We start from the raw sequence: 19533 nt of genomic DNA, 5'->3' as shown, positions 1-19533 counted from the left end.
GCTGTTACAGATTCATGAAGGCTGCCATGGCTGCCGGTGCAGGTGCGGTGGAAACTCGATGGAGGTGGCGCGACTGTGTTTCGCAGGTGCAGGCATGAATGAAGATGGTGGAGTTGTTGCTGCAGTGGTGGCGTGCGAAGCTCGATGGAGATGCGCTGGTTGCTCGCGCGTTGCAGAGGTGCAGTGGTGACGGAATTGCGACGAGCTGATGGTGTTGCGCGATGGTGCGTCGTGGTGCGGAAAAGACGGAGGCGGCACGGTGCTGTTGCGGTGGTGCAGATTCTGGCGAAGTGTTGCAGGTGGAGAGGCGTTGCTCCTGGTCTGCGGTGGCCATGGTGGTGCGCAAGTGGTTGCGCTGCGAACGGCGCGAGGGTGGCACTTCGCGGTGCAGATCTGGCTGCAATGGTGGTGCGCGGAACAAGCTTCGCGGAGGTTGTTGCTGTTCGTGGTGGCCGGAAGAGGTGCTACGATGGTGCGTGAAGGTTGCGGGAATGGAGGCTGCTATTTCCGGCGAGTTGCAGTGGTGGCCGGCGAGGAGATGGCGGCGGCGGCTGCCATGGTGGGTGGAAGGGAAATTAGGGTTAGGGTTTCATGTGTGAGATGGAGGAGATGATGACGTGGCAAGATCTGAGTGGTCAATTTGGTGAGTGAAGGATTATGACACGTGGCAGCTTATGGTTGGCTAATTTTAAAAGGTGGGGATTGCCACATGGCATGATCTGGTTGAGTGGAGTTTAAGTGGTAGGAGGGGTGCAACTTAGTGAAAACTGGGGGTGCAGAACAGGTTTTTGGTGGTCCACTTTAGAAGGAGTGTGCAAATAAAAACTGGGGGTGCATTTAGCTCCTGATTTATTCTTTTTCAGAATTTCTTGATTTTGGACTTATTTTGTAACTTTGAATATTTTAAAATCACACTATTAATTGACCAAAAATAAATTCCAGCTGCATTAACAAACGTTAGAATATCCAATAATATTTTATACAACTAAAATCAATTTTTACGCCACTTTTACCAAACTTACTCAATAAATCCAATAATCACAAATCCTAATTAAATCAATCTTTAAGCACAGAAAATTCAATTAAATCCCCAAATTTAAATATTAAATGAGGGCAAAAATTTGAACTCATCAAATTCCACACTACAACTAAAGATTCTGGATTTTGTGCACCTCGTATAAGATACCCAAATTGTCTTTGTGCTAATATCGGATTATAATTGACACAATATTTGGTTCCTATAAGAGGTACATTTGGGTACTCCCCATAATGTATGATATGTGATCTCTGCTGCCAAGACACCTCTCATTTGATCATTCCATTATGTAATTTAGCAAAAAAACATGCCCATTCTTGGGCTCCTTTAGCTGTTGGCTTGTAATTTGGATTGACATGAGAAGTAAACCACTTATATAATACTGGCAAGCAATATGACAACTTCTTCTTCTTAGATTCATAACACATATTCAAATTTCCATAAACATCAGCTAAAATTGTTGTGACTGGATTTTTTGCATTGATTTTATATGCTATGAAAACATTAATGGCTGAGAGATCAACAAAGTTATCGATGCTTGGGAAAATCATGATGCCATAAAGAATGAGCGCCAGTACATCCATGAAGGTTTCCCCCATATCTTTATCAGCCAATTGACGTAGATGCCCCTCTAGAAACCCTTGAGGAATGCCTTTGACGGTTCCCTTTGTAATCATTATGCCTTCTAACTTTGCACGGTGTATTTTCAAGATTCCTGCTAGTGTCAAAACAAATGTATTTTGCATTGTATGCTTGTAAGTAATCTTGCCTTCTAATGGTAGATCTAGAATATCCCCAAATTCCTCTATTGTCGACACTAATTGAAAATCCTTGAAGGTGAAGCACCGGAGTGGCGAATCATAGTATTGGACCAAAGCAGTAATAGTTGGAACCTGAGTATCATTCTTTAGAAGATTTAGTAAATTCCCATACTTCCTTCGAAAATTGTTCCTCTGGATAGCCTTCATCTTCCCCACCAAGTCTCGAAGATAAGTCAAGTTTCCTTCCTTTGCTCTAATTGACTGCTTCTTTTTTAGTGACTCTGAACCAGAATGCTCTCCAACTCCAGATTCCCTATTAATTTCCATTTCTTCTCCAAGGAAATGACACCACTTTATGATTTTCTACCTAGAATGAATACAATGAAAATGTACAACAAAAAGAAAAATTTACAGACTATATGAAGCTATGAATAATTTACATAACTTATTACAACCCAAAGAGAAAAACACAAAGAAAGAAATACAAATAAAAATAAAAGACAAAATAGGAATTATAGGAATACATATATCCCTTTGTGCCTTATAAGGTTTAAGCACGTCATAAGATTAAAGTAGGTATATGTGCTCACCAGGATAGTCTCCTATTTCCTAAGGATAAAAGGTCACTAGAGCTATAGCCCACTTCACGACATTTCTCACAACAATTGGTAAACAACACGATGTAAGAATATCAAATGAAACAAACAGACTCTAGCTAGGGTTCTCACAATGACCACTTGGGAAGTACATCCACTGTGGCACTGCTACACAATCCCCTTCTAATTCTAAGCTACTCAGACCTGGGTATAGGGTTCGCACTCATGTCATGCACAAAATATAAGGTGAGTGTGTGAAGGGAGAAAAAAATGCAAACCTAAACCTTCACCTGCAAAAGAGATCCATACAAAAACATACTTTCTACCCTAAGGTTCAATATCCACAAATATGTCATACACCAACAAGAATATATAATATACATAAATCGAAAAAGGAAAAATAAAACATCTAAATTAAACACATTGCTTTCGCATATTCGATTAAATAGGCTTAACTCTCTGAAGTCCCCAGTGAAGTCGCCATCTGTCACAACCTAAATAGCGACATGACGACAAACTAAAAATAAATTCGTTTGGAAAAAGAGATTAGAAGTTGCCACCATAGTTTATTTTGGAAAACTATGGAAAACCATAAAAATAATATAAAGTCTGCAAAAACCAAATTTAGGGTCTGGGAGTCGGTTACGCATAGGGAAGGTATTAGCACCCGACAACGCCCGTCCACAGGTTAATTAAATTTGCAAAAGAGATGTATTTATTTTAAATATTTATTTTCCCTAAAAGTAAAAAATAAATTGAACAAAATATGTTTTAAGTGAAAGGACCCGACAAGGGTTAAAACCTTGGTCCTACGTATTCTCATTAAAAATGAGAAATCAGGCTTCGTAGTTCTTTATAAATTTGTTTAATTAACTAATTTAATTTTTGAAAGTTGTCCTTGACATATTTGAAAAGGAGTGTCATGCAACGTGAGCGGTCGATTAAACACAAAACACATTTTTTATAACTTATTTATCAAAAAAGAGTGTCCTGTGACGCGAGCGGCCGATTAGACACCAAATACATTTTTTTAATAATTTATTTATTGAAAAAAAAGAGTGTCATGTGACGCGAGCGGTCAATTAGACACTAAAAGATAAAATAAAGAAAATAACTTTAAATTTTATTTACCCTTATTTGTATCATTTTAATAAAATTACTTTAATTCTTATTTCAATTTTAAAATACATTTATTATTTTTGAAAATGATATGATTGAAATGTGAGATTTAATTAAAAAAGATAAATGAGAAAAAAAAAGATACACGCAAGCATGGTGCATAAAGAGAAACGCGGGGTGCATAAAGTAAATACGGGGTGCATAAAGTAAAACGTGAAGTGCATAAAGTAAAACACAGGGTGCATAAAGTAAAACATGGGGTGCATTAAAGTAAATGCATCCTAGCCTAACAATAAAGTAAATGCATCCTAGCCTAACAAGAAATTAAAGGAGTGGGGTGTGTGCTTAGTGAAAACGCAGGTACATAAAGTAAGCTAAAACTTAATGTAAAAGGTGTGGGGTTATTACATTAGGGAGTGCATAAAGTAAATAAATAAACAGAATCCAAATTAAAAGCAGGGGTGCATAAACTGAAATATGAAGGTGCATGAAGAAAAAGAATTTGCTACCCTAATAAAAAAAACAGGGGTGGTATGCGAATGAATTGTGGTGGTGCGTGAAGAAAAAGAATATGCTACCTTAATAAAAAACAAGGGTGGTAAGCGAATGAATTGTGGTGGTGCGTGAAGAAAAAGAATTTGCTACCCTAATAAAAAACAGGGGTGGTACGCGAATGAATTGTGGTGATGCGTGAAGCAAAACTTAAACCTGCTAACCTTAATAAAAGAATAGGGGTGGTGCGCGAATGAACTATGGTGGTGCATGAAGAAAAAGATTAAAAACCCTAAAGCCATATAAAGAATGCAACATTTGAACTTCAACCCTTAAACTTCGTCTCCTTCCTTCCGCAAACGGCCACCACACAAACACCATAGTTGCCCCTGCTCGAGACCCACAACCAGACCACTAGCGACGAACGAACAACAATGACGACAACCCCTAATGTTGTCAACGATGTCACCAACGCCAACACCTTTTCACATTCATCACATCATCCTAGAATCCAACACTGGTTCAACCGTGACTCACCATTTCTCTTGCCGCGACCACCACAACAACGCCGATGACCATCGCGAACCAACACACTAGCATTATACACTACCAAAGTCGACATCAAAGTTGTCTCAAACACTGCAACACACTTTGAACGTAGCATCACCCGTCATGAACGGGTTTCACTCCTCTGCCAAGACTAAAACCCAAAGGTTTCCTCTCCAATACCTTTACTAAATTATTCCAAAATCAACCCTGGCTGCCCCGCGATTTCCCAGAATGACAATGTTCACTGCCAAATTCTTATTTGCTAACGGCAAATCCACTCCTTTCTATTTCTTTTCTATTTCATTGCTAATTAGTTTGCCATTGTAAAAAAAACAGAGAAGTGTTTTTGTGACATGAAATTCGTTTCAATTGAGTTTTTTTACCGGCATATAATCCACAACCAAGAGCCTCAACTCAGAACATCATACAACATTAAAAAAGGTTTGAAGATAGAAAAATGCATACCTATTTTGCAACTCTACTTTTTATTCCAAATGTTGTTGGTTTATCGATTGGTTCTTCTTTGTTGCAATTCCTAATTCAATGATTGAATGAAGATTGTTGCATAGCAGTGGTGCAAAAGGATGAAGAGGATGTTTGATGATGGATTAACGTGTGTGTGTGACCCTCCTGGTGCTTGTGCCAACTTAATTAGCAAATGGGGTGAGCAGCAATTGGAGGAAGTTGAGATAAACGAAAAAAAACTGTTCCCTCCAATCTTGCAAACAAATTTTATTTTCAATTTTAATTTTTAATTAGTGAATTTATTAATTAATTAAAAATGAAAATATATTTTTTATTATATAAAACACAAATTATTTTGCTCACTGCTTAGTGGCAATTGTGGAGGAAGTCATGTGTGAAGAGGTTGAGTCTGAAAATGATGAAGGTGATGTTGTAGACAAACTAGATGATAGTGAAGAAGAAAGTGTGGCAAATTATGATGTGGATTTAGGATGGACATTCAGCCACCTGTGAGAAATATTGGGCATGTTTTGGATTGGTGGAAAGTAATGAAACGAAATCCAAGCACAATGAAGACTAAAAAGGATGTTGGAGAAGGTTTATTTGTCACTAATGCTAAATTTGGTGTACATGACATAAGTGAGGAATACAATACTGATGAATTAGAGTCTGATGTTGATGGTTATGAGGGTGTTGTTCGTGATGGGCCTAAATTTTTCAAGTATAGAGCTGAAGATATGACTAAAGACTTCAAGTTCAAATTGGGAATGGAATTTTGTTCTTTGAAGGATTTTAAACTGGCATTGATGGAGCATAGTGTTTTGAATGGGAAAGAAGTACAATTTGTAAAGAATGATCAGAAGAGAGTGAGGGTTGTGTGTAAAAAAGGTGTGATTTTTTAATTATGGTGAGTAAGGTTGGAGGTAGGCAAACATTTCAAGTTAAGACATTGGTTGGGTGTCATAAGTGTAGAAGGGTTTTTGGGAATAAAAATGCTACTAAGGACTGGATTGCATAGGTGTTAGTAGACATATTTATGAATGTCAGTGTAATGATAGTGAGTCAAACCATCAAGAAGACATACAGTGTAGATATAACTCCATGGAGGGCTATAAAGGCAAATCAAATTACAATGGACTATTTGGTGGGGGGATGGATGTAACACCCCAAATTTTGGGATGTCACAAATAGTTAGAAAATTTTTGTGTTTAGCGGAAAAAGAATTAACATTGAAAATGTACTAATAAAAACTTTTAATTTAATTTAAATTACATAGTTCAAAACATCACTTTGTCTAAAAATTCAAATAACACTTGCGTACAAAATAAAATTTCAAAATTTCTAGTATCTGATTTATAACAACTAAATAACTTATAAAAACTCTTGAGTCCACCCCAGCCTCTCGTCGATCTACTTCATGCCAAAAGCATATACATTATCATCTGCTCCCGTATAACACACACGTTATACGATTATCGCACATACAACAAACACACAAACAAACAAATAGGGGTAAACTAACCATAAACAATGATATTCATAAAAGAAATTCATAAATAAAACCTGTAAAATAACACTCAACGTCGCATTCAATTAACACAAAAACTTTATGATCACAATCCATCCTTGGTTTGAACACACAAACCCCAAATCTAAACAATCATACTAAACCAAACATATCATCACATTCATCTAAAATATTCATTAAATTCCACCAAGAGCTTTCAAGCAAGGCAAAACTCTCTCAACATGTAACACATGAGAATTACATATTACCAACAAAGTACTCACCAACACATCATGCATGGGAAATAAACCATAACATAAACCCATCAACTTATCAAATAATACATTCATACAATAAACCCAACGAGTGACATTCAATCAACCACAATATATAAACGATTTTGGATTTTAGAAATAAAGCTACGACTTGTGTAAAAATCCAAAAATTATGTATTTATATTCAAATTAAAGATGATTGAATCAAGAATCAAATGCAACAATAACCAACTTAATTGAATAACTATAGAGAAAGTTATGCACCAAACAAGCAACAAAGGTCAATGTTGTCAACAACCCAACTACAATGATCTTGTGATAAAAACTACTCTCACTACAAAGCTCCGATTCAAGATCCGACCTATCAAAGTCAACAACTATGTGTTAAGGATTCTCTGTTAAAATTTCAGATCGATCCAACGGTTAACGAAGTAGGAACCTTTATTTTACGAAACGTGTGCAGTGCAAAAAAATGGATAACGCCTCAAAACGAGATAAAGAAAAGGAAAAATACTGCACCACAATGTAATAACCGTAACACACTTTCTTTTCAAATATCTCATCACATTAAATGAAACCCAATGCACAAAGCCAAAAGAAAGAATGGAAAGACCATGCACACATCAAACCATGCAACAGAAAACGCATGACAAGGTTTTCAAAAGGATTCATTACTAAGCAAAGATAGAAAAAAGAAACATGGCCAGCTTCATTCATCAAACAACAAGAAAAACAGAAGAAGAAAGCAAGGTTGGCCTCCCATACCTGGTTCTGCAACACTCCACAAATATTTTCCTCCCAACTTCCACCTTCACTCTTCACGGCTCCTCTTTCACTCCCTCCCGTTTTCTCTTCTTCTTCTTTTTCCCTTAAAACCTAAAACTAGGAGTTTTTATCATCAACCCAAATCTAACCCTAGGTTATCTACTTAAAGATAAAATATGGAAAGGAAAAGATAACCCATATTTTGTCGTTTTTATTCACTTAAAATATATGACAGCAACATTCGAAAAACAATATGGCAGCAACAAATGTTTAAACAAAAAAATTGATTCTTAAGTTGCAGCAACGTAAAAACAGAAAAAGAAATTCAAAGGAAGAGAGAGAAACTACATGCAATGTAATGGAAATAAAATATATGATAGCATGTTTTATTCTAAATAAAATCATAATAGAGAAATTAAATACTACTTGAAACGGATGAGAGAGAAAGCTAATTGAAAATTAGCGGGCCCCACCATTTAAATGAGAAAGAAAAACAAAACATTAATAAGTGACTTGCAGCTACCAGGATTTAAAACTAAGACCTTACAAACAATAACAAGTTGCACTAACCACCAGGCCACACACTTTCATGTTATATGCTTCGCACCTTTAGTTTATAAACACACATAGCAACATTATATATGATATTAAAATTTAAAATAAATAAAACAATAACTTACATCACTTAAATAATTATTATAAATACAACTATAACTTAAATCACTCAAATAATAATTATTTTATAATTTAATAACCTAATTAAATTAAATAAATCAACAATATTAATCAAGCCATTAATTTTTCCTCATGTGTCCCCCTTTAGTCTAATTTTTCCAAGGTCTTACAATGGACAACGTTAATACGGTTGATTACATGATTATGTTGCTGAATTGCTCAGAGTTAAGGTTGGAACTTTCAAGATCAAGATAAATCAACCTCAACTCAGTATGCCACCAAGATTTGGTTGTTTTTACATCTGCTTAGCGGGCTATAAGGCTGGTTTCTTGGCTGGGTGTAGGCCCTTTATAGGTGTTGACGGTTGCCACTTGAAAACAACTTATGGTGGTCAATTATGGGCAGGGACCCCAATGACCAATACTATCCATTGGCCTTTGCTGTAGTTGAGAATGAATGCAAAGAAACCTGGAGGTTGGTCCTAACACTACTGCTAGAGGATATTGGAGATATTGAAAACCAACGTTGGGTATTCATCTCAGATCAACAAAAGGTAATGTAAATACATGAATTTTTCCTTAATACAGTCATAATTAATTGATTTTTTTTGTTCTTATTTAGAACTATGCTTTTTTGCAGGGACTTATGACTATATTTGATGAAATTTTGAATGGGGTGGAGCACCGTTTCTGTTTAAGGCACCAATATAGCAATTTCGAAAAGAAATTTGGTGGTGGGGTGGTCATCAGAGATCTTATGATGCGGGCAGCAAAGGCTACTTTTTACCCCAATAAAATGGACAACAATTTTGGCCCAAAAGCAACCGACCTGAACTACTCCCACCCATCTACAAAACACCACCTCGCAGGCCCAAAAAAGTTAAAAGAAGGGAAGCTGATGAACATGTTAGTCATTCCAAACTTTCAAAGAAAAATCTCATCATGAAGTGTAGCAAGTGTAAGCAAATAGGACATAATATCAAAAGTTGTAGAAGGGGGATGAGATCAAGAAAGGTAAGACATCATGTTCTTTACTTTTTAATGAATTTTCTTTTACAAAATACAAATATGAAAGTTGAAAACATACTGAATTGACAAGGAAACACACAAAGGACTCAAACTGCCACTAGAGCTACCAACACTATTGGACCATCAAACCAAACCTACAGTAGAACGAGATCCACACCCATAGTTGTAGCAAACATGAACCAAGGAGAAAGAGCACCAACAACACAGACAAGAAGCATGGCAACACAAGTATTGGGGTCTCAAGCAAGTAGTACTACAACTTGTGAACATCCCACATGAAAATGAATGAAGAATCCTACTTTTTTGTTGCTTTATTAAAGACATCTATAATAGATTAAGAGTTCTATAACATTGGGCATAGTGATAGTAGACCACTATTTTGTTTTGGAGCAGTCGTACTTCAATATTTTAGTTAAATTTATGGATCACTTGTCTGCTTTGGACCACTTTTGTGCTATTGTATTCAATTCAAGGAAACATTTTTGCTATTGCTTTGAACCACTTGTTTTGTATTATTGACGAATGACGTTGGTGATGCATTGTTTGAATGAAACGCGCATTTCTATTCCTTATTCAGCATACATTATATACCATTCTTTCAGTCACAATTTCTCATTCAAAATTACTTTATGATACTATGAAATTGGTAAAAAATAGGAGACCAAATCAGAAAATAATTCATGGAATCCATTAATATCAAACATTTTCCAAACTGAATTATTTTATTCACAGATTATCCACATAATCATCATAATTGATTACTTTTATATTGTCCTTAAAGTGCTTTACAAGCTAAATATCATATTCTGACCAATATCATGGCAAATATCATATTATAATACTTTCATATTCTCATATTCTGACCAATACAAAACACTTCCTCACGAAAGTTACCTCACACAACATTAACCACCAAGTTTTATACATAAGTAATCATTGCAGCAACTAGCCAGGACATAACTAATTACAATTAACCTTCAACAACACAATAACGACCAAAACAATTGTTGACACCCACGACAAAACAAATAAAAGTTGCAGAAATTTTCCAATTTTTTTCTCTTGTTGCAATGTCCTCTTCAGCCTCTCATTTTTCTTTATCCAGTTAATTATAACTTTGTCCTTTTCCAAACAACCTTTATCTTCTTCAACAATTTTTCCTCCACTGGATTCAAATTCATATTCTTTCCCTTTAAATGTAGATTTCGACTAATTAACCCATTCGAAATAATTACAATGGGAATTGAACTACACAAAAAAGGAAACCATTACAAAGAAAACCAAATGAATATCAAGTAAAAGTGATGGAATTTGTCTCTTACAGCCCAATTCCTACACCTCCAAAATAATCTACCCTTGTTTTTCATCGTACTTGCCTTTAGAAGCAACAATTTTTCCCCACACCCACACACTTTGGATGCTATTTCTGAAGAGGACGCACAACTTTGCCACATTTTCGAACCACTACTCCCCTGCGTACAATCCAATCATTTGCTTCCGCTATTCATCATTGTAGAACGCTGAACAAAACTAAATTTTGTTGCCTAAGATTCACTCACACCAACACGATCTGCAATCTCTCCAACCTCTCCAATCCTGAAATTAAAATTTTAGGGTTTCATAACTAAAGAAAAACCTTTAAATGGGATTTTGATGTGACCATCAGTTAGCCAGGTGTCAATTAATACTAACAGAGTTTAAAATTGGGGACCAATTCCATGCAATTCAAAACATGAGGGATTGAAATAGATCAACATTTAAATGGGGACTAAAACCAAAATCCATTGATAGTTGAGGGACGAAAAACATAATTAACCCTTAAAAAAATTAGTTGAAGAAAGTGTATTATGATTAATGCAAAACTAAGGAACTTTGATAAAGTGTAAAATTCTGATTGGTGAAGAGCATTGTTACGGGATTTTGTGAAATTGAACACATTAAACAATATAATAAAATTATTAAATTATTCAGAAGAAAAAGAAAATTGTAAACTCAAACTCCTCTTTCATCTTTGCGTGACACACTAATACCAGTATTAGGTGTCTTGTCCAGTTAGAGTCATCGCTAGTGACACCAGTCATCATCGAAAACTTTGTGGGTGCCAACATGATCTCTCTCAATATTCTTCCACTTCCAAAATGTGTTTCTTTCACTTTCTAATACCCAAATTGGAAACTACCATGACCTCACACCAGTGTCATCGTGCAACCTACATGTGCCACACGATAATGCCGTAGTTGTTGCACGTGTTTTTGTATGACAATGTTCAAGGCAAAATGGTGTTAGCTCTAATGCCTTCTCGGGCCAAGTTGTATCTTCTATGGCATGTCTCCAAACAAGGTCGTGTTAGTCCTAAAGAAATGCACCTAACATCACGTTGTGCATGCCTTCATTGCATGTTTGTATCTGATGTAAGATCCGCTAAAAATTAATTAAATAAATAAATAATTATTTAATAATTGTTTGTATATGACATTAAATACTGATTGTTGTGACATGGAAGAGTATTAGCTCAAGTTGTTGAGAGTACTTGTTTGTGTTAAGAGAACTTGGGTTCAAGTCATGTGTATGCCATATATGTGTTATTTAATTTATTATTATTTTAATGATATGCTGGATCATGATAAGTGATAATAAAATCCTAGAATTATAGGAATTATCATGAAACATGATTTGGTTGAAGGGTTATGCATTGAATTGATATTGACATGGCAATGAATTCGAACCTTGGTAGATCTAAATTAAACTTTCTCTGTGCTAAAAGTCTCTTTGGCATGAATGTGACAGGGTCGAGAAACCCTAACTAACAAAGGAGCCCCTAGGAGGGGCTGAAAAACACCTCAATAATGGTTCTTGAATGACAATTACCATCACCATTAAACTTCTTTTTCGTTTTTAGGCCATTAACCACCATTAAGTCCTAATTAAAAAGCCAATTAGAGGAGAGAAGGAGGGTTTTTAAGTTTGCCATTGTAGAGCATTGTGAGGAGTGAAATTTTAGAGAGAAATTGTGGTTCTTGCGTGAAAAGAAGAGCTGAATTGAGGTAGCATTAAGGAGACCATTGGTGATCCAAAAGGGAAGCTCTCAGTTATCAAATTTTAAGTAAGGAATCTAGGTTAGGGGAGCTGGACCACATTATTTTTACGCCTTTGATTAAATGCATGATGTATAATTTTAATATATGTATGTTTTCCCTCTGCCTTGATTTCATTTCATGTTTCTAGAATTTTCCAGAAACCGTCTGGCGGGCGCTGAACTGCCGCTAGGCGACTCATGATTTTGTGTTATTTTTGAGTTCCTGAAAAGGAACCACCTGGCGGCATGGCCCTGGCCGCCCGGTGATACGGGCGTGCAACCCAATTCACTGGGTTTTGTTTGAACTACCTGGCAGTGATGAACTACCTCCAGGCGATGCGGGCTATTTTGGCTTGATTCTTGGGTTTTTGGTGTTCTGGGTGATTTTTAATCGGTGGAAAGGGTGGTTAGATCATTAATTGACTAAATGGAAGTGATTAATTATGAAATCATGAGGTGATAAGGGGAAGATTGGATGATCATGGCATATTCTCGTTCTAGGGTTAAACATTTGGGGATTTTGGGTTTTGGATGAAATTTCATGGGCAAAGGTAATATAATTTAGGGTATTGGAAGCATAATGTAATAATAGAACCCATAAGCGTATGATAAAAGTGTATTGGATGTAAAACTTAAGAGACCGGTGTGAAATAAGGAAGTAAGAATTCTCGCAAGTGTAGGGCAGAATTCTAGGTTTCCCATAACTGATGCACTACTTGATGGCATGCTAGGTGCCGCCAGGCGCCAGCGCAAAGATAAGGAATTTTGTGTGGCTCTTGAGTACATTGGTGAATTTGGAGTTTTATGAAAGTAGAATGTAATTAGAACACTAACTTGGGGTCATTGGACAGAGGTCTAGGATAGGTCCTTAACAATTTAGTAGTATGAATCAATTTGGGGTTAATTGGGATTGAAATAAACATGGAAATATCAACCTTGCAGTAAGGCATCATTAAATTATGGTCATGCTGACTTGTAAGGCACAATACAATTATGAACTTGAATGTCAATGAAAATGCACGAGTTGGATTGCGAGTTGGAATTATATAAGTGAAGAATTGTTATAATACTACGGTAAGGCATAATTAGTAGGTTGCCTTTAAGAGAGTGGGAAGTGTTGTTATTGGACACTATGATAGGTCAATTAGATTGTGACTGTGGCCTAGAGTTGAATAATATGGGTTACACGTGAAAGGTTCTAAGTAATTAATATGGTCAAAAGAACAAATTTACCCATGAGTATGTTTATGATATCAAGACATAAGAAAGGAGAATTCATGACCAAAGAATGGAAATTATTTGACTGCGAATTAGGCGATGCATCATGGAGGGGTTGAGAATGGACTGGAATCACATTTGAGAGGTCAAACTAGTATAATTTGTTGTACTTGTGTAATGCCTAGTGGTAGATTTTGGACTGCCAAGCGATAACTACACTTACAGTAGCTTTGGCACGCATGGCGCATGGCGACGTGCATGGCGACAAAGATCGTTCCGCCAGGCGATAGTTGCAAGGGTAGTGAGTGTAGAGGCGCTTGACGCCTGGCGGTACGTGTCCCCCGCCAAACGGTCTAGAAGCGAATTTTGCCTGACGGCTCATGAGTAGCGTCAGGCGATACTACAGAGGCCAGACTTGTGTTTTACTTGCTTTGGATGTGCGTGGTCTACAAGGCTTTGGTGATATCTCGAAGGTAGGCTTCCTGGGGTTTCTTGAGTTGTGGCTCAAAATGTATCCCTTGAGTTGTGGCTTTGGATAGGGGTTAAGCACGTGACATTTCTTGAGTTGTGGCTCAGAATGACATCTCTTGAGTTGTGACTCGGGATGGCGGATGAACATGAGGGACTCTTGAGTTGTGGCTCGGCTCGACGAGTGTTACCGGTGTGAGTGTGCACGTTGTGGCATGCACGAATGGGTCCAGTTAGATTGTCCTCCTCAATATTAAGCTAACGATTTTAGTAGTCTTGGAACGTTACAAATGTTATTTGTATTGGGAACTCCACCTGGCGTTACGAGGTGTGGTTCGTAGCATAGTTTCCCACACGTGCTCTGCCAGTTGTGACTGGTAGGTGTGGCAGCAAGACATCTTGAGATACTCATTAGAAGATGTAGAACACGGTTAACATGGTGGTTACCATGTGGTATCGAATGATGAAATTCCTTTGGTGTGATTGTGATAATATATATATATATATGATTATTTTAAATGTTAGCTCACCCTATTTGCTTGTGTTTGGCGATGATCGTGTACGCGGTACACGGGAGTAGATGATGTTGCAGGTTGATCTGGTGAGGCTTAGAGCCGAAGCGGGACTAGTCTTGGGAGCAAAATTTTATCAAAGTTTTTATGTATTATGTTTTGAATCAATTATAAACTTTTATTTTATCAGACTTGGATATTGTAATTAAGTTTTATAATTATGTGTTTTTGGATTAAATTCTGAAGTAATAAATGTTTTAATTTCCCGCATTTTTTGGGAGATAAAGTTTCAATAGATGAAGTTTATTTATAAATTCCTGTTTTTATCATTTAAATTCGTAATATCCGGTCAGGATGTTATATTTGAGATGTGCTTCCGACGTGAAAATGACACTTTTTTGTCATGTCAGAATTTCAAAGTTCAACTTCCATGCCTCTATCTTCGTTGAGCTCTACTACCACCTCTAGCGTCACTCTTTGCTACAAATGAAAACCTCCATTGATGGGGTACTTTTTTTGCTTTGTGAAACTTGTGGGTGTTGGAATCGTTTGGTGATTTTGTGTTCATGAATGGTGTTGGGTGGTGAGGTTTGTGAGTATAATAGTTGATATTTTAAAAATGGTGAAGAGCATTAGAATGTGAGAATGGAGGATGTGAGAATTAGATGAAGCTATTGTAAGTTGGGGATGAGCGAAGCAGAAGAAGATGGTAGTCATGGTTATGAGTGTTGGTTAGTGGTGGAATTTTGAAGATGAAGGAAGTGTTTTGGGAAATACCTTTCAAAACACTCAATTCACAAAACATTGAAAAAAAGGTGTAGGAGTCACTTTTATCTTTTTATTATAATTTCAATAAGGGGTAGTTTTGAGATTGCATGTTTTGTGGGGGTGCGGGAAAAAAAAGGAGGTGTGGGAAGAAACAACCATCCTTTTGAATGACTGACAAATTGCACTTGCATAGTTTTTTTCTCTCTATGGAGTGTTATAAGGATGATCATGTGGGTTAACACATGTCACTTGTCACACAATCCTGGATAACCAAACAATATACAAACCAGGAAGAACACATAATCATTGTCCCAAAATAACGCACGGACAATAAAATAGTAATAATGATAATAATAAGAATATCAACAACAACAATAATAATATAAAGAAACAATAAAAATAAAAATAAAAATAAAATAAAATGAAACAATAATAATAAAACAATAATACTAATAACATAAAACAATCACTAACACAAAAAAGTTTTTTAACGTTTGATATTTTCGACCTTTGACGTCTGTCCAAACACCGACGTCGTAGCGGGTGACGTTAAAATAATGTCGAAAAAATAGCAGACGTCACTTGACGTCGGTCCATTAAGAGTCCGACGTTATCCAACGTTGGGGCCAGTAACAGCATACGTCAATTTTTGCGCTGAAATGAGCCAAAAACCTGAGCAATTTAACGTCTGTTAGAGCCCGTCAGACATTAAATAAAGTCGGCCCTGGTACGGTCAGACGTTAAATAACGTCTGTCAAGGCACAACAGACGTTAAACTACTCTACTTTTTTTAAAAAAAATTGACTATTTTTACAATATCCATACACTTGAAAATCAAAAAATTTCCAAAACAATTTCATAATACTTTCGGCATAATTCTGGAGTTACAATTATATATAATAGAACTTAAGTTTCAACATATATTCTAAACTAATATAAACAAACTAAAAGTTTCAACATGAAATTCTTGTACAATAAAGCTTTTGAAAGGAGTTCTAATTAATGTGGTATCAACTCCATCTCTCCAATAATAATAAAATAAAGTAATAATAATTAAACAATAATAATGATAATAAAATCATAAATAAAATGAAACAATGATAAAAATAACAATAATAATAAAATAATATAATCATAATCATAATAAAATAATAATAATAATAATAAAATTAATAAAAAATAGTAAAATAAAATAATAATAATAGTAATAACAATAAAAATAAAAATAATATAAATAATAATTATTATTATTATAATACTAATAATAATAATAGTAAAATAAAATAATAATAATAATAATAGTAAATAATAATAATAATAGTAATAATAATAATAGTAATAATAATAATATTAAAATAAAATAAAATAAATAATAAAGAATAATAATAATAATAATAATGGTAAAATAAATTAATAATAATAATAATATTAAAGATAATAATAATAATAGTAATAATAGTAATAATAATAATAATAATAATAATAATAATAATAATAATAATTGTGCCGTATTTAGAAGAAAAACTTTAAACATCACGTAAAGTCAAAAAGAATAACCATAATAATCATCGCGGTGATGGAGTCATAAAAAGAACTCAATACAACAGAAACTACAAGCACACACATACTTTCTCTAAAACCACATACAACAAAAATTAGGAGGTTAAACGATAAAAGAATTTGGTTCAAGAGAAGATTTTCATGCATCAATATATAACACAATTGCAGATAATATCATTTAAACAAGAAATGTCAACTCCCCTAACATGGTTTCCCTTAATGAAGCTTGCAAAATTTCCTAGAGTTGCTTTTCTTCTGCGAATGCGTCCACTCAAGAGCACGCACCAACGTTTCTTAGCCCCGTTTACGCACTCAGAATACAACCTCCACAGTCCCTCACCCTTTGGTAGTCTTTAAAATATACTCTCATGTCTCTAAAATGATTTTAACTACCTTAACTAGTATTAATGGCATAGAAAAACGAAAATTAAATAAAAGGACTTTAATGCTCATTCAAGGACCATTACATTGTGGTTTCGTGATAATTCCAATGCATCTAGGATTATATTATCACTCATCACGGTCCAGTATTTTATTAAAAATAATAAATAATCAAATTAACACAAAATTGACATACATATTAATCAAATCCAAATCTTCTCAACACAACCAAGTACTCTTGACCACTTAAGCTAGTACTATTCATTGTCTTCTCTCTCCACATTAATTAACTTAAGGATTTTTGCCATCGCATTTATTAAATTAATATTTATTTATTTATTTATTTATTGTGGTTCTTACCGTCCCTTTCACAATACCTTCTCCTTGTTGGTGCATCTCTCAACAATGCTCGCTCAAAACTCGGCCTCACTCACTCACTCGTGACTTTTCTTAAGGTACCTTCCACCTTGTATTGCCTCCAAACACATTTTGTTCTAACATCTTTCAATTTTTACGACTACCACTTTTTCAAAATTTAGTCAAACTTTATTCTAAGAACCCTATTATGTTAATGGTTTTTTATTTATTTTTTGCTAAATGAGTTTAAAGTCTATATAGCTTTATTGTTGCCAAATACTTTGCGTTATGTTGTGTAGTTTCCTTGGCAGTTACTTATATTCGATTGTTCCGCTATAATGTTCTGTGACTGTTTGTTAAATTTACTGTTAGGCAGGTCTCGCTTTTCCTTTGTTGTTTTTGTTCAATTTTGAACAAGGTTGTTCACCATGATGAGGTTTTTGGGTGGGGTTATTTCACTGACTTAATGTGCCGATGTTCTTCATAAGTAGCCAACAGTTTCCTATATATGTTTACCTATGCTTTTCTTCAATTTTGCATCATTGTGTTTAAAGCATTTTGTTTCAATTTCTATGAACTTATAACTATATTCATGTGAAACCATTATGAGTTTTGTTGTCAATACCCTATTCAGTAAAAGTATATAAGGCTTGGATTTAATATAATTTGCTCAATGATGAACTATAACGTTAGTAGGAAATTCTATATTAGAAGTAGAACAAAATTGAGATTTTTTTAAGTCTCTCATTTTTATGATGACTATGGATTATGAGGGTGTGTTCTTATATGGGTGATGATTTGAGGGAGAGGGAGATGATTGATTTTGGTTGATTAGAAGGTGATATTTGTAACGTCCTAGCCGAAAATTACTTATTAAAATAAAATAAAAATAAAACTTAATAAAACAACCTCATTTATTATCAACAATTCCCAAAACACGGGAAAATTTTAAAACTTTAAATTCAACGCGCCAAACCAGATAATATAATTCATGGCAATACTGTAATACAAATATTTTTGTCTATGAAATTATTACAATAAAACCATATTCTGACAAGCTAAAATCAGTAAAAGCTCCCAAGGGGTCCCCACTCCGTCTCATGCATCAGCCTGCTCACCTTCATCCACATCTGCTCCCATGTAACAAGTTACATGATCATCACCACACACACACAGATAGGGTGAGCTCATATAAATAAATCAAACAAATATGATAAGAAATACAACATCTAAGCATTAAAAACTCGTGTTAGTATACTTTTCTCTTTTTCTTTACTTCTTCATTTCCAACACTTACATTAGACGTCTATTATTTCTATACCCTTTAGGTGAGATCAATGATCGATCTTTGCTGCACGAGTGTCTACTCGCCCCTCCGACTACAGGCCACCACCTGATAGTCCACACGTGAGAATAACTTTGCCACAACATCTCACCGTGACACCAAGTGGAGTGCCCTAAAACAAACATAAGTTTGTAGTTGTTCCCAGACTACCAAAACTCTATCAGATTACACTAAAGAGGGAAATCACCCAAAACCTCGCCGTACGAGCCACAACCCGCACACTCCACTGGACTTCCTAAACCATCAGGCTACAACCTAAAGTGGTCACGTGTTATCCCAATACAAGATACACTCGTAACTGGGCCCCCAGCCAAAGCATCGCATCATGAACATCCCTTAAAGCGGTGTAGAAAACTTTCCTCGTGCACCATCACTGGACCAAAACCACCTGGCGCACATCTCACGCCGCTAGGCGGACTCTGGGTCCAGACCGCTTGGCGGGCATCACACACTGCCAGGCGCCACGCGCCTGCAGAATCATCACTGCACCGTCACCGCCGGGCGGACTCCACCCTGCCGCCAGGCGCCCTGCACTATCTGTCACCGCCTGGCGCACCCATCACACGTCGTCAGGCGCCAG

The 19533-nt window shown here is 35.7% G+C and overlaps 1 protein-coding gene across 1 annotated transcript; it reads right to left on the bottom strand.

The window, feature by feature from the left end:
- Positions 1-1305: 1305 nt before the first annotated feature.
- On the bottom strand, positions 1306-2124 carry LOC114175183. The gene has a single exon (XM_028059947.1). It carries the CDS (start codon positions 2122-2124, stop codon positions 1306-1308), a length of 819 nt encoding a protein of 272 aa, XP_027915748.1.
- Positions 2125-19533: the final 17409 nt, after the last annotated feature.

Source organism: Vigna unguiculata, chromosome 3 (genome assembly GCF_004118075.2).
Source record: "Vigna unguiculata cultivar IT97K-499-35 chromosome 3, ASM411807v1, whole genome shotgun sequence".
Lineage (NCBI taxonomy): Eukaryota > Viridiplantae > Streptophyta > Magnoliopsida > Fabales > Fabaceae > Vigna > Vigna unguiculata.
Note: the sequence above shows the minus strand (reverse complement) of the source record. Positions and strands in the feature narration are given on the sequence as shown.